A 16208-nucleotide genomic window follows, 5' to 3' on the forward strand; every position below is an offset into this window, starting at 1 on the left:
AGTTGTGGTGCATGTATTCCAGCTGAGAAAAATTGGTGTATTTTCCAGGTGGGCGCTTTGGGAATCTTTTCGATGATGACCCCAAGCAATGGCGTATGTATGCAGATTTCATCGGCAGTGCCGGAAGGTTCCTAGAAAATTATTTGAATTCAGCAATCAGCGTTTTCAAATTGATTTTGTAATTGTTAGAAGCCTTACATTTGATGAAATCTCTTGTGCAGTATCTTTGAGCTAACTACACCATTATATCCAGCATATTTTCTCCCGCTCGCATCTTTAGGAAATCTTGCCAAGGTACTCCAAAGAGAAGATGACATTTAAAAAAAATAATAATAAATAAATAAATAAATTGGAAGAACATCTTTCAATAAACGTCTGGAGTATTTACTAATCTGGGTACTTAGAATGTTTACTAATAGGATTAGTGTTATCCACATTTTGTGTTTGTAAACAAGTTGCTTTCTGCTACTCTTAAGACCATGAAGTTAAAATCCCTGCACTGGCTGTTTTGAGAATAATGTTTCTCTTGTTCTATTTGTAGTATGTACCATGTTGAGGTAAATGTATATGTTTTGTACATTTTATAGAAGATTTTGTGTCAGTTTACATGGCAATGGTGCTCCCACGCACATTCATGTGTATGTTTGCAGGTGAATGTGCATGTTGAGTTTCTAGCATTGATATAAAAAGACAACAAGGTTCTACCATTCAGACTACATCCATGTCAAATTGCTTTGCAATTTCTATATGTTCTACTTCCATTTGGTTGCAGTTGTTTCAAGCCATCTAGCCAAGCTCACTGAATGTGGATTTCTTAAAAACTTACTCTGTTTCTTATTCATCTCTATAATTTCCTACATTCATTTAAAGTTACCATATATTGTTACACGTCGTCTTGTCTATCTCAGCTTCAGTTTGATATACTTAATTTGGTTGGGCACTCACATTGGTTGGTGGTTACATAAGATGGACACTAAACTGATATTTGTTTCAAAAACATTCACTAGTTTTCTATGATATATATATATATAGTTTAGTAATAGTGGTTCATCAGGATATTGCATATAATATAGAAAGCTAATCAAATTTAAAATTAAGATTCAGAAGTCCATGAAAAAAATTTATTGTGTAAAATGTATATCTATTATATAACTGTGCTGTGGTTTGATATTTAAACAGGCCATAGCTAGAGGACTAAAAGACCCCTCATTTCGTGTGATTCAAAATCATTTTGCCACCTCTGGTAATCTCGGAGAGGTTGCAGCAAAGGTATATTACCAGACTAACCTGATGTGCCATGATAGGAAGCTGGAGCTTCACTGGATGCTTTCTTTTTCCTTTTCGTAGATGGAAAGAATGTATACTGATACACTTGATGGCTTGAGATATTGGTATGGATGACGTTGCCATGCGAAATGTTTGACATGCAGTATTGTTGCCCGTAATTCACCCTTATGATACTTCCGTTATATACTTTTTTCTTATTGCATGAAAATGAAAAGAAAGCTTGATGTTCTTGGTAGGTTAGAATGATTTTGGTCATGGGCCACCAAGTTTTAATACCACTAAAGAAACTAACAAGCCTTTTTTTTAATATATAGATGCCTCTTTAACGTTACCAGGGTTTTTTGGAAGATTCTTTTTCCTTGCACTTGATCCATTCACTTCTCTTTTCTAGTCATCAGTGTTCTTAGTATCAGTATTTTTACATGTATCGCTGACTGGGGATATGGAAAAATGTATCGATATTGCCAATACATGGAAATGTATTGCTGACTAAGGGAGTCATTGGGGAAACATGGGGTAAATGTTGGAATTTTTCACTGAAACTTCAGGTGATGCTAAAATACACATATTTACTTATTTAGGAATTTAAATTTAAAAAAAGAAAAAAGAAAAAAAGTAATAACTAATATGTTTCCATTTAATAGGAGCCTAAAGCATGTGTTGTCATTGAAAATCAGTGCAATAGCCAACCAAAATGAGTTCATTTCATACTAATAATATCATTAGCAATTCATACTAATAATATCATTAGGAACACAATAATCACTTAAAGTTGTTTCTAAGTTTTTTTGTTTTTTTTTTTAAAGTCATCCATTTATGCTTCCATGCATGCATACATGCATACATCTATACATGTCTATCCATCCATCATTAATAAATTAATTCATGCATCCGTGCATACAAACATGCATCCATCCATCCATGCACTCATGCATCCATCCATCAATCCAACTATCCATCTGTCCATCCATCCAACCATTCATCTAACCATCCATCTATCCATGCTTGGATGCATACAATGCATACATACACACATACACGTTCCATCCTTCCATCAATCCAACCATCCATCTGTCCATCCATCCATCCAACCATCCATCTATCCATCCATCCATGCTTGCATGCATACATACACACATACATGATCCATTCCATCCATCCATTCATGCATACTTGCGTACGCTAATACATCTGTCCATCCATCTGTTCGTCCATGCATACATACACTAATACATCCGTCCATCAATGCATACAAACATGCTTCCATGATCCATCCATACATGCATACATAATTATGAACAAAAAAAAATGTTTTTCATGAAACAATATCATTTTTTAAGTAAAATAGTTTTATTTCCTTTTTTTTTAATTATTATTTTTATTTTTTTTTCAAATTTGGAAGAAGAGTGGTTGAAATCCACTCCCCAACCAATTCCCCGCCAAACAAAAAAAAAAAACCTGAAACAATTGAACTTTTTATTTTTAAATTTTTATTAATATTTTTTTTTTTTGCTATATTACGTATGGTTTCCCCCCTCTCGATTTTTCTCCAAAATTATTGTTTTGATTTGCAAAAAAACTGGGGAGGGGTGGTTGAAATCCACTCCCCAACCAGACCCCCCCAAAAAAATTTGAATTTCCTTTTTTTGAATTTTTTCTGTTTTTCATAATTTCGGTCAACCGAGCTTCCAATCCACAATTTCTCCCCTAAATGGGAGATTAGATCTACAAAAAATGAAGAAGAGGTGCTGATATCCACCCCCCAGTTGGATTTGGAAATAATTTTATTTTATTTTTTTCAAAAAACACCCATTTACTTCTTTTTTTCTTATTATTATTATTATTTTTTTGAATCATGCGTGGATGCTGTCAGGAATGTATGCAAAGTCAACTTTATTGGCGATAATATCGCCAATACAAGCGACACCTGGAATTTATATATGCGAGAATGTGGCGGCAATATATGGCGATATGTCGTCAATATATTGCTGACACTTGGAATTTTTGAGACATATGGTGTTATTGGTATCACTGAGGTGGCAATACCAAAAATATCGGCGCTATTATCAAATAATATTGCTGAAACTTGGAACACTGTTCATACTTTGGAAATTCATTTTCCCGTTTCAAATCAAATTGTCCATTTGAGCAGGGTAACATGTTTTCTTATAATTCTATATTTCTTCTAGTTCTTGCTAATACCTGTCTAAAAGTCACATACATTGAATGTTTCAGGAGGAAGTATGGGAAGTAGCAGCTCAACTTATTGGGCTTGCTCTTGGCATCCTGGTCATGGTATGTACTTGAACGCCGTTGCCTTCCTATTTGTTATAACTGGTAACCATAAGTCATCTTCCACTCTTTTGAGCTTCTATCAGCTTGTAGTTTTTAGTTGGGTATATTTGATAAAAAAAACTTTTGAACCATAATGCAGGATGCACCTGGATTCCTTACATCATATCCTATGTTAGTGTTCACATGGCTGAGCATGCGGCTGTTGCACCTTTGGTTGCGGTATCAGTCACTTTCAGTTCTTAGATTTACCACAGTAAGTTTCTGTTGAGAGCTTATCTGAAATATCTTAGTTTGGATGTAGAAAGATATTGTGACTTGTGGGCAACCAGTAGAAGCATAGATTCTTGATTGCAATTTTGTGTGTCAGCAATTTCCATAGTCAACTTCTCACAGTGAGTTGTTTGGTATGGAACTTGAAATTAGCCATATATGTGCCTTTGCCAATAGATGATGAAATCTGCACTTACATACTAATCACGTATATGGATACTTATGCTGTTATGTGAGAAGTTTCTCCATCTCCATCTCCATCTCGACCTGTCCCAACAACAATTCAGTCATTTGCAATAGGCAGTTTTTGAAGTATCTGGGATTCTGTTCTGCTGAAGCGTAGTATACCTGCAGTTTTTGCTCAATGTTATAGTTCTTGTTCTATTGCCAAAGTGGCATAAAGTTAGTATTGTTGGAAACATTCTTCAGGTATATTTCCATGGAGCCCAAAACATGTAATCTATCAGGAATTGAGTAAGTTAGTCCAATAAGAATGGGGTAGTGGTGGGGATATATTTAAAGGCTAGTTTAGATATGGTATGTGTCTAGGGATTTTAGGGGTAGAATTGGTCTTGAAGACGACAATGGTGGGATGACAACGAGATTTCTTATTTTTGCTCTTTTAAATTTTGGTCCCCCTTTGGGTAGTTTGTTTAGTAGACTGGATGTAGCTGGACTTTGATTTAGTAAAAGGAAGTTGAAGATGGTTCATTAGGAGCTGTATTCATTCCCCTTCTTTCTTCATGTGATTTTGGCCTAAATGCAATTTCAGTTACCTTTCTCGAAAGTGTATTTGGTATCCCAGTCTTCTAGCTGGGATTTGGAGCATTTGGATGGTAAGAAACAATCGGTGTTTCAGGAATAGAAAGGGACTCTTTTTAGACATATTCTCAAGCCACAAGGGACCATTCGCAAGGGATCTATGGGACTGGTTTTTAGGCTTGTTTAGTATTCAAGAGGCTGATGCTGAATTCAATTTTGGGTATTCTCAGCTCGTAGCACAGGGGCAGAGTTGGAAATAGAGGAAGGGCCTGTTTGGTAATGCTGAATTTTTTTTTACGTAATGTGGAATCTGGAAAGTACTCGGCATTTAGTGTTGTTTGTTAACACCGAATGTGGAAAGCACTCCGTAATTTTTGTTGAATTTTTTCAGCAATGTAGGTCTAGCTTAATGGTGAATCCAGAATGTGCTCCATGGATTCTTTTTAAAAAATCCAAAATTGCCTTGCACTTTCTCCTTTGTGTAATTCATAACTCAACTTTTAACATGCGCCACTTCTCTAGGCCCACTGATTTATGTGTTAGATCCACACCACCAATCAACCTTTCTATATCGTCATGAAGCATGATCCAAAAAAATAAGCCACATCCAAAGCTCAAGCTGACCACACTACAGAAAGCAGTGGGAATAGAATGACTACCGTTAAAACCGTCTTAGGGTCTACCGTGAAATGTATTTGCCATCTAACCTCTTCATAAGGTCACATAAACCTGTATGAAGGGAAAACACAAAAATCAGCTTGATCAGAGGCTTTTGTGGCCCCAAGAATTTTTTATTGTAGGCACCCAACTCCCATTGTTTCTTGTAGTGTGGCCCACTTAAGCCTTAGATCTGGCTTGTTTTTGGTCTTATTCCCTAAAATGATATGAAAAAAATGGATGGATGGTGTAGATAAAACATATATATCATGATATGCCCCATAGAGCCCTTTGACAGGACCATCCATCTCTAGCTAGATCTGAGTGGGGTTAGTACACAATCCCCACCCGGATTTGGGGGAGCGGATTAGGTGAAACCGGATACCCCGCCCCTAACTATGGGCCCACTATGATGTATGTGACTACATCCACATTGTCCATTGATATTGAAAGCTCATTTTAGGGCATGATCCAAAAAATGAAGCAGCTCGAAATCCCATATGGACCATGTTACAAGAAACAATGGTGATTGACCATTAAAAATTTCTTGTGGGCCACAAAAGCCTTGGATCAAGATGATATTTGTGTGGTCTCTTCGTCTAGGTGTTTGTGTCCTTATCAACGGGTTCGATGGAAAATAAACATTTGGTGGAATCCATGGAGTTTTTAATGGTGAGGATTAAATCACGACTCTTTCCTACTGTGTGGTCCGCCTAAAATTTGTGTGGCTTCATTTTTAGAATAATGCCCTAAAATGAACTTTTAAAATGGTTGGATGGTGTGGATTTAAGGTACACACATCATTGTGAGCCCCACAGTTAGGGGTCCCACCAACGTTGGTGGATACATGATCTCATCTAATCGACTCCCGGATTTTGGGGGTTTAGCGGATTGCGACCTTGGCCCTTACCGTGGGGCCCACCTTGATGTACATATTCTATATCCACTCTGTCCATCCATTTTTTCAAATCATTTTAGGGCATTATACAAAAAATGAAGCAAATCCAATTATCAAGTGGGCCATACCATAGGAAATAGTGGTGAGTGACCATTAATCAGCCACGAAAGTTCCGGGCCACATGAGATTTGGATCATCCTCATTTTTGGGATCAATCCCTAAAATGATGCAGGACAATTAACCACTTGCTCTAAAAGCTCGAACTGTTTATCTCATAGCCCAGGCCCCACATCTCATGAGTTAGGACCTTGGCCGAACCCCCCTCGTGGGCCCCAAATCACATGGGCTGCCCACCCCGAATGTGTCCCCGCATCCCACAAGCTATGCCACCTGAGCCCAGTGTGAAATGCGCATTAATTAACCCCGGTGAGGAGTCTCAAATACGAGACCTCCCCCGTGAGCCCCGCCCACCTCGAGTGTGCTCCTTCATCCCACAGGCGACCACACTTGAGCCCGGTGTGAAAATGCCCTTGCATTATGAAATGATTTGGAAAAATGGATGGATGGCATGGATAAAACATGTTCATTATGATGGGGGCTACACAATACTGTCCAATAGCTAGGGGCTATTGACGTCGTTAGTATGCAATCCGGATCCACTGAGGTGAGTGGGACCCCTGACTATGAGGCCCACCATGATGTATGTGATTACATTCATGCCTCCAAATCTCAATTGGACCATAGTACTGGAAAAAGTGATAAATGGCCATTAAAAATTTCTTGTGGGTTACAAAAGCTTTTGATGAATATGATATTTGTGTGGTCTCTTCATCTAGGTGTTTTTTTACCTTATCAACAGGTTGGCAAAGAAACATTCCGTTGGAATCCATGAAGTTATTAATGGTGGGGATTCAATCATGACTGTTTCATTAGGGCAAATGTGTCAAATTAACATATCCCAAACATTTCAGGCGTTAGTTAACAAACAGGGTGTTCTAGATTTAATACTAAGTTTCTGACTTCAGATTCAGACTTTAGATTCAGATTTCAGATTCAGACTTCGGACTCCAGATTTAACAAACAGGCCCGAAGATTGTTATGGAGGTTGTCCTCACTGGAATATGGTCTTTGTGGGGTGAAAGAAACAACTGATGCTTTCACAACAGAAGCGGCACAGTTTTGGAAGTTTTTAGGAGAGCTAAATTGGAAGGTCATGGACTGGGCTTTGAATCTTATTTCTTTGAAAGACTGTTTTCTCTTTTCTGATTCTTGGGTGTCCTTCAAGTTTTTTGGATATTTTGTAATTGTGGTTTTTTTTTTGTGTGTGCGTGTATTCTTTGCGGGCTGCCTCCAGCCCTGCTTGATTAAAAAAATTGTCATCTTTCAAAAAACGAAGAAGTTCTTACAGTCACTGTTGTCTCAAGCAGCTATGAACATAATGTTGCTTGATGCTCCTAATGGAGAGAAGACATGTATGTGTTGCAACTTGGAATTCTTACCATGAACCCTAAAGCCATGGCATGGATCCATATCGCTTACTGTGGTGTGCATGCTTGTGTTATGATGACTGGACTGCTATAATATACCCTAGCACTTCTGCATATTCTAGAAAAGTCTAGGGACTTCAAGGATCTATTTGCAGCACCTAATTGATGTTGGGAAATGTCTTTGGTTTAGATATTTGAGTTTATGACTCTACATTTCCTTGCCTGATTCATTTTGTTTTCATGAGCCTGTCTCTTTTTAAAGCTATTCAGCTTCTTGTGCAAAAGATGCAATTTCAATGCTTGTTTCTTGGATAGTTATAGTGGTTGCTTTTTTTTTTTTTCTTTTCTTTTTCAGCCTCTGCATTTTTTATATTTTTAGGATACTTGTGTTTCTTTCTAACTTTCAGTGGATCTTTTCTACTTTTTCTTGCAAAGTAATTAAGTTGTTGCCAGCAATGATTCCTGTTGAGCATTTCATTTTCTTGGGAGTGGCATGGATAACTCTAGCAAACGCCACTGGATTTCATGGCCATTTTTGCTTTTTCCTAAATTAAATTGAATATTTTAGTTTTATTTTTTTATTATCAATTCAACACTTAATACTCTCCTTGGTTTTACTTTTTATGTTTTTCTTCTTTTCGTTTCTTTCTTCTTTTTCTATATTTTTCTTTACTTTTCTTTTGTGTGCGTGTGTGCTTCATGTGTATTAGTTTTCAATTGCATTGAATTTCTACTTCTATTTTGGCAGATAAATCTCAAGCGTGCTCGAGATCTTGTGAAATCACACATTCTACACTCAACTGTTCCTGGTGCAGTTTATATTATAAAGTGTCATTGCTTTACTGACTAGCATTCTACTTTATGGAAGCTAATCCAATGGATTGTATGTGTTATTGCTACAGGATATGGGGATTGCAACAAGGAAGAAAACATTTTATCTTGGGAAAGATTCTTAAAGCCACGGATCCATTTTGGTGTATCCCTGGAGGAAATGATTGGTGGGGAGAGTTCCAGTCATATGGTATTTGTCTCACATTTTCTAGCATATGTTGGATACTATTTGTCTGAGTTCTTGGGCATTGTTATGTTACTAGTGATAACATATGCCTCAATGGTTGGTAAGTTACTGTCCATGCAGGACATGCATACCATGTCAAATGTGGGTCAAATCAAAGCATTGAAAAAATGGGCCCCAACCATGAAGATTATGTCATACAAATCAGGTCAGTGCACCATTGGGAGAACAGTGGACTATTTAACTCGTATCTGCTGATGATCCAATTCAACATATTGTGGCTTCCCTGTGAGTGAACTCATCTAATTTTTATGCCAGGTGATCTTCTTGGCACACCTGTTTCATGGCTTGGATGTTATACACACTCAACACCTGGCATTTGTGTTAAGGTTGATAGTACCATTCTGTCGATTGCGGGTGTATGTGATCGGTTCCTTCTAATTTCTCAATGTTCAAACTAGATTGGGGGCTGAGAGTGGGATGATCTAGCTTGAATACATTTATATGCAAACCATCAACCAGAACAACAATTCAGGTTCACACTTAATGGATTGTTTTCCAAACAGGTTAAGGATCTTCTAGAGTTATATGCAAAGGAGCATCACATTCTTGTCATGAATAAACCCCAACAACTGAGAGAGTTGGAAATCTATGTTTCATTCAAGGTACAGTCTGTGTTCTAATTACAGGTTGGTATTTGTTATAAAAGATTTCACAACTCAGACTAGCAATCGAACTCATGAGGTGTCTGGATTAGTCAATTGCCCTGAAATGGCCTGAAGCAGAGGCCTGTTCACCAGGCATTCCAGAAAAATCGTAATTTGGCGAATCTGTTGAAATGGTGAAAAATGTAAAGTAGTGCAGTAGGAAATGCTGAAAAGTTGGAAAAAGTCGATATTTAAAATTTTTAGTTTATTATTAGAAGCCAAAATATGTGCATTGGTGGGTGAAGCCAACACCAAATATCTGGGACAAGGCTAAGCTGATGATAATCATTATTGCAAACCAAAGTTATCTAATAAATTAGAAGAGTTGAAGACTGTAGTTGACACCTCCCCTAGAAGTGATGACATCGAGCATTTTACATTGAGGTCGAGGGTACAAAATTCACAATTAAAGTTCTGGTTTGGTACTGAGGAAATGTGAAATCTAGCATCAATCTAACGAAACAATGAAAGAGGATTTCACTTGCTAGAGGGCTATCTTTCTTCCACACCACGGATTTGAGGATCTATATGTAACTTCCGTCAAGAAAAAGGCACAAATGAGAGTGAATAAGTAGCAAGTCTAAGAAAAGAGGAATAGTCATTTACAACCATAGCATGGTAAGCTTACCAATCTGCACCATCTCTCTGCTAACGTGCCACATGTGTAGGACATCCAAGCCATGCACAAGGTGGGCTCTCTGTGTTTCCTGGCACAAAACTCAGGCTGGGTCATACCTTTAGATTAGATCAGATCACCAACTGTTCATTCTGATGGTGTGGGCCAACTGATCTTCATGATGGGACCCACCTCTTTGACAGCTTGGGTGTCCTTCACACATTCTATGCAAAGCAGGAATCACAACAGGACGTGCTTCGTTTGGGCATTCTATGGTTATATATATGATCATTCCTCCTTTAAAAAAACAAACCATATTCAAAGAAGTTTTTATGCATAAATCGACTAGGATTTCTCATTTTTACTTTTCATTTACAAAAAAATAAAAAAAAAATGACTAACTATAAACTCATCGAAAATGGAAATCGCATCAGGTGACTGGATCAGCATATTCCTGCTGAATTGGATTGTTCAGGTAGAAAGGCGGGATGATCTGATAGCTTGACATCCAAAACACCAGAAATATGGTTTTCTAAGGTTATTTTAACCACAGAACTCGCCATTTCTGCTCCACTTAATTCCAGTTTTTTAAACATTCAGAAGAAAAAAGCATAGCCATCAATTTTATTGAGTCTAATTATGATTTGAATGCAGGTGGGAGCTACAAGTATGACGGTCCTCCGAAGTTTATGGCAGGCCTATTGGCTCCATGAGCACTGGGGAGGTTCAGACCATGCCCTGGTACAGCTCAGGAAGTCTCTTTTCGAATTGGAAGGAAGATTTAATGATTTTCTTAAGCAGTTGGAGGCATCTGGCTGGGATATCTTGAAGATCAACCTCAAGGTGCCAAAGGAACTTGTTATTGAAGTAACTGCACCAATGAGTTTCCCCATAGACCAGTAATTGTGCTGTCCTGTAACTGCTTCATGCCCTGCGGAGTAAATGCCGCTGCTGCTAACTTCTTCTTCTTCTTTTTTTTTTTTTATAAACACACGCACACATACTCACGCTAGTGGAATTTCACCACCTATGGGTGGCCCTGCTTAAATAAGGGAATGTAGAGGCTGTTGATATTATTCATGATTCACCTCATGGACCTTTGATGGCTGCCTAGCGTAACTGTATGGTCAATGGGGTTTTCAATTGGGTGGGTTTTTTTTTTTTTTCTGCCTTATTCAGAATCGACTGTTCATACATACTGTAAAAGGTGATAATGTTTTGAAAGAGGAATGATCAGGTGCGAAAAGTGTACAATGAAAGCTTGCTATGGGTTCTCTCTCTCTCTCTCTCTCTCTCTCTCTCTCTCTCTCTCTAAGGTGACGCCCTACGAAGCTTGGGCATCCGTGGCTCTCTCTTTTTTATATTTCCCTTTGAGATAGGATCTCTTTTATATGGAGATACGGTTTCCAGGAGAGATGCTATTATGGTGCTCCACCACCTTAAAGACTTTAGTATTGCTTGACCATATCTTAAGTTTGCGATCTTGGTTAATCATGTACCTAAATAGTCCATCCATCCACTAAATATGGATGCATCATCAATCCAATTCCCATGCTAAACAAGTGATGGATCAAAAAATCTCAACATTTGGAACTACCATCTAGTGTGATGAATATATTGTAGCAGCTAAAACAAAAGGTCAATTGTTGAAGACACTTGTAAAACCATCTGAACCTTTGGGGTAATGGTACCTGTTGACGCAGAAATTTGGTTAGCCTTTCCCGGACCTTCGTGTACCTTGACAAGGAGCATACAAAGGAGACCCTGGCTAGTGCAAGGGACCCTCAGATGCTTAAGTCAAGTAGGGGATCTGGGTCTGGTTGAGTCGAAGGATTTTAGGCTAGAGATTGTGCGTACCTTTCATTATTAGAGGTATATCTATTTATACATTAGGAGAGGCAGTGGCGTAGGAGGGGTTTCTTCATTTAGTAGAATATCCCACAGTAGGATTAGAATCTTATTAGGAATCGTGGTGATCGCCTTAGATTCTCGACCGAGATCTTAAGCGAATTCGTATCGCGATAGGCTTCCTGGATCTTCAGCTAAGATCTCGAGTGAAGGAGGTTGGATTTTGATAGGAGGCGGTCAGTACCGACCCAAAGTGTTTCAACCTTGGACGTGTTGACCCGGGGCCTGCCGACTTGGGTCATGCCGAGTTGTTTCCTTAGTTGAGTCTGCAGATTCCTTTCATTTGGGGTTTGTGATCCCTCTTGTTGGTGGGATGTCAAGCTCGGGTTTGGAGTTTTTATTATTGAGTGGCTCGGCCAAGTGCATTAGGTTCTGACCTGACCTGTTCCCATTGGTCGGTCTGTTTTCCCTATAATGGTACCAGTGAAAAGTCACTTGATGGATGATCTAATCTACTAGATCTCAGCCATAAAAGTATCCCAAGGAGATCAATGGGTCCCTCATTGGATCAATTGGACCTCAACCTAATGCATGAACCCAGTAACACCCACATATGAGTCACTACAATTTATTTCGCGAAGCGGGCCAAAGCACATCACATCAAGAACTTGAACTCCTCATATATCTTCAAGGCTAAGGATTAGTTAAAGCTGGTATAAACAAAAGTTGATCACAGTATAGGCACGCACGATGGATCTCCCAGTCTAAATACTTGAATTGACCCTCCAATGATAGTGTCCAATAAGTCCAATACCAAGGGTCTATTAACATGGTACACTTACCCTATGATGTAGGGTAGGATACAGGTACATTGAATCATCGAAGAACCCGATCATGGAGGCCTTCCTTCTCGATTTGTCGCACATAGGCTGACCACATAAGAATGATAGCAACCTCAGGTTTGTTCTACAACCTGCTACGTGATCACAGAACATCTAGGTATTGAGATCCATGAAGCACAATGAGACGAGCTTCTTCCTTGACCAATGGTTGTTATGTCCACTCTCAAATTCCCATGGATAATTGGAGGAATCTCTCTCCTTTAACCCATATACAAGTATGATCAATGTTTTAAATATTGATAATATCGGCCGTTATATCCCACAATATATCTTATATCCCACCTGCCTGACACGAAATGCATAAGTAGTACCGATATATCTCACATGTTCGATCCGGTGAGCATTTTCAATTTCTAATCATTTTTTTTTGTTGAAATTGTGTTAAATGAGTGTCAAATGGTTATAAATCCATTAGTTCATTTTTTTTTTTTAAATGAAAAATCATGGAGCTGGAGCTTTGATTTCAATATCCTTTGGTTTTTTATGTTCTCTTTCTTCTTTTTTCAAATTTTTTCTTCAATCAGCTATCAGTTAAGGCTAATTTTGAAGTATTTAGGAGTATTTGATGAAATGGTTATCATATACATTCTAATCTTGAAATTTAAGCATAGGTGGTCCGATTTTTGGAAAATTCAAAACTTAACTAATTTCTCCCAAATCATTTTTTATTTTTATTTTTCAAAAGGAGGGATCACACCTCTTATAGCTTTGTTAATTTGAACAAAGGATGTACAAACCGGACTTTCAGGTGGGCACCACAAAAATATCTGGCCACATCTATCATAAAACTCCTAATCAACCTACACAAAATGAAGAAAATAAGAGGCCATTGGCACCCTAAAGGAAGCAACTATAGGTTGTTTGTAAGCTGAAGACATCCTTATATGGTCTCAAACAGTCACCTAGAGCATAGTTTGAGCACTTTAGTGGTGCAGTAAAAAAGGCCGGCTACACGCAGAGTCAAGCAAATCATACTTTATTCATTAGACGATCCTAGAGGAAGATAGTGGCGCTCATTGTTTATGAAGATGATATATTGGTAACTAGGGATAATGAGGAGGAGATTCTAAAACTCAAGAGGTACCTTGGAAAGGAGTTTGGGATTAAGGATTTAGGTAACCTAAAGTATTATATTGGAATAGAAGCGACATGTTTAAAGCGGTGGTTTTAGATGTTAGTACCCAATCGATACACAACTCCACTTGCACCAATGGGGGATGGATCTACTTACTAAGGGTATAAACATCATATCTCTCGAGTGATTTTCGCTACTGTTATCGTATATATGAACTCGACTCAAATTGACTAAACACGAAACGAGGACACTCACTGGGCTAAAAATCTAATTGAGCCGAGTCAACTCATAAACAGAGGCGAGTTTTTTCAAGTTTAAAAAAAAAAAAAAAAACCTTGGAATGAACCGCAGCCCAATTTTCAGATTGAACGATCTTAACCATCTAATCTTGATAGTTGATGATGGGCCGCGGATTATTTTTTATTAACCGTTCATCTTAACACCCTCTAATTAGATGTATGAGATTATTCGATGAGTGTAATATCTGGACCATGATCCATGCGCAGTAAGAGCAGTGAGCACGTATTCTTCAGAAAAATCTGGAGAGACGTGTTGTCCCGCCACGTTTACCATGGGTGACAGGGTGAGGTGGGAGCGGATTAGGTGAGACCGGGGATCCATTGAGGTGGGTGGGACCTTGACTATGGGGCTAACAGTGATGTATGTGACTTAAATCCACACTGTCCAACCATTTTCAAAGCTCATTTTAGTGTATGAGGCAAAAAATGAAGCACGCTCAAATATTAGGTGGACCACACCACAGGAAACAGTCACGATTGAATTCCCACCATTAAAAACATCTAATCCGTTCCCACCTGCAAAATGGTATGGTTGTGAGAAAAATTGCATTTGATCAGTGAGGATTTTCATGGTAGCCATAAAAACAGAATTCCAGACCTAATGAACGGTCCAGAGTGATTGATGCTAATGTCCATGTCCCAATGCAACTTGGAGCATTGTAACTTTAAAGCAAGAGAAAAATGGCTCATCTCTCACCATAATAATGATGCAATTCCACCTTATAAAATTAAGTGTGGCCCACCAAAATCACATTCTTGCCGGTAGCTGATGTGATTGGAAGACTTTCGATGATCCTAGCCAAAATTGGAAGACATTCATTGATCCTACCATGGATGGCTATGATCATCAAGCTGGTTTGATCCTAGGGGAGACACCCATTCATGGTAGCTAGCAGACAATTCACCGCTTGTCAGGCCTATATGGATAGATGGACGGCGTGGACAAAACACGTCCATCAACGTGTGGCCCACAGATGTAGTGGTTCCAAATAACCAAATGCAATTCCATACCATCTAATCTGTCTATTTAATTGTGCATGTGGGGGCACACTTGATCAAGGAATAGATCAGAAAAATATAAATGGGATGGGATTTTATCATTTTTTTTTTTTTTTTTGAGCCGGTCGAATCAGGACTGGTCCCAACCATTTTATTTTATGTTTTTTGGTTAGACTCAAGCTGGGCTTGAGCTGAAGTTGAGTGTCTGAATGGGCACCAGACCCATTGCTACTCCCACCCTGGACTGAGGCCTCAGCTCATAGGATAGAGTTGAACATGGGCTGGTCCTTTTAGAACGGGACTCGTTTTACACGTATGGGCTTTTAAAGCTACAAGTGAAATGGAAAACATACAGTAGACCAGTCCAATCTTACTCTTGTTTGTTAGTTTTTTTTTTTTCTAGTTAAGTGTCGTGTCCCACTCAACATAGCATAGACGTAGCACTTACAAACATCAATCTAGAATGTCCAACTTTCAGGCCCACTTGAAGATGAACCAGCCAAATTTTCAAATTCACTGAACGATCTTAACCATCTAATCTTAATAGTTGATGATAAGGGCCACGAATCATCTTATTTTAACAGATCATTTCAACACCCTCCAATTAGCTGCCTGTGATTATTCAATTAGTGTGTGTAATCTTTGAACCATGATCCATGCGCAATCTGATTCTGAGCACAAATGGTATTATGTGTATTTCAAAAAATATAAAGGAATGAGTTTTGGGAAAAAAATAAAATAAATGCGAAAGGCACTTTTTTGGTTTTTGTCTTTTGGTGAAAATTTTTAATCTCATATCAGGTAAAAATAGGAATTGTAAATGGGTGCAGAATCTTGTCTTCCATAGACTATTATAAAATGTATTCAGTTATGCCCAAGCACGTATGCATGCACAAGCTCGGCCTAGTGAGGAAACCTGGCCCGGAAACCTTTAACCAGGCGTGTGCGCACATGTACACACCCTCATATACTTGCACGTGGGGGGAATCGGGCCACAATTGGCTTGGTTAGGTGCAGAGAAAATGGGAGAGGAAACCAGATAAAGCAGAAGAAAGGTGCAGAAGTGAGGAGATTTTTTATTTTTTTTTTGA

At 38.5% G+C, this 16208-nt stretch overlaps 1 protein-coding gene across 11 annotated transcripts in view; it reads left to right on the forward strand.

Annotated features, from left to right (window-relative positions):
• Positions 1-16208, forward strand: part of LOC131252530 (protein root UVB sensitive 5) — a 66832-nt gene that overhangs the window by 10608 nt on the left and 40016 nt on the right. For 2 of the 11 annotated variants that reach the window (XM_058253113.1, XM_058253119.1), the window contains 11 exons: positions 49-127; positions 222-294; positions 1180-1269; positions 3523-3582; positions 3722-3835; positions 8405-8465; positions 8559-8677; positions 8780-8879; positions 8990-9090; positions 9238-9336; positions 10649-10949. In XM_058253113.1, coding sequence (XP_058109096.1) covers positions 49-127; positions 222-294; positions 1180-1269; positions 3523-3582; positions 3722-3835; positions 8405-8465; positions 8559-8677; positions 8780-8879; positions 8990-9090; positions 9238-9336; positions 10649-10897 — 1145 coding nt within the window. In that variant the 3' untranslated portion in view covers positions 10898-10949. The other 9 variants (XM_058253108.1, XM_058253112.1, XM_058253110.1 and 6 more) reach the window with 9 other exon arrangements.

The sequence above is a fragment of the Magnolia sinica genome, chromosome 8 (genome assembly GCF_029962835.1).
Source record: "Magnolia sinica isolate HGM2019 chromosome 8, MsV1, whole genome shotgun sequence".
In the NCBI taxonomy this organism is placed as follows: domain Eukaryota; kingdom Viridiplantae; phylum Streptophyta; class Magnoliopsida; order Magnoliales; family Magnoliaceae; genus Magnolia; species Magnolia sinica.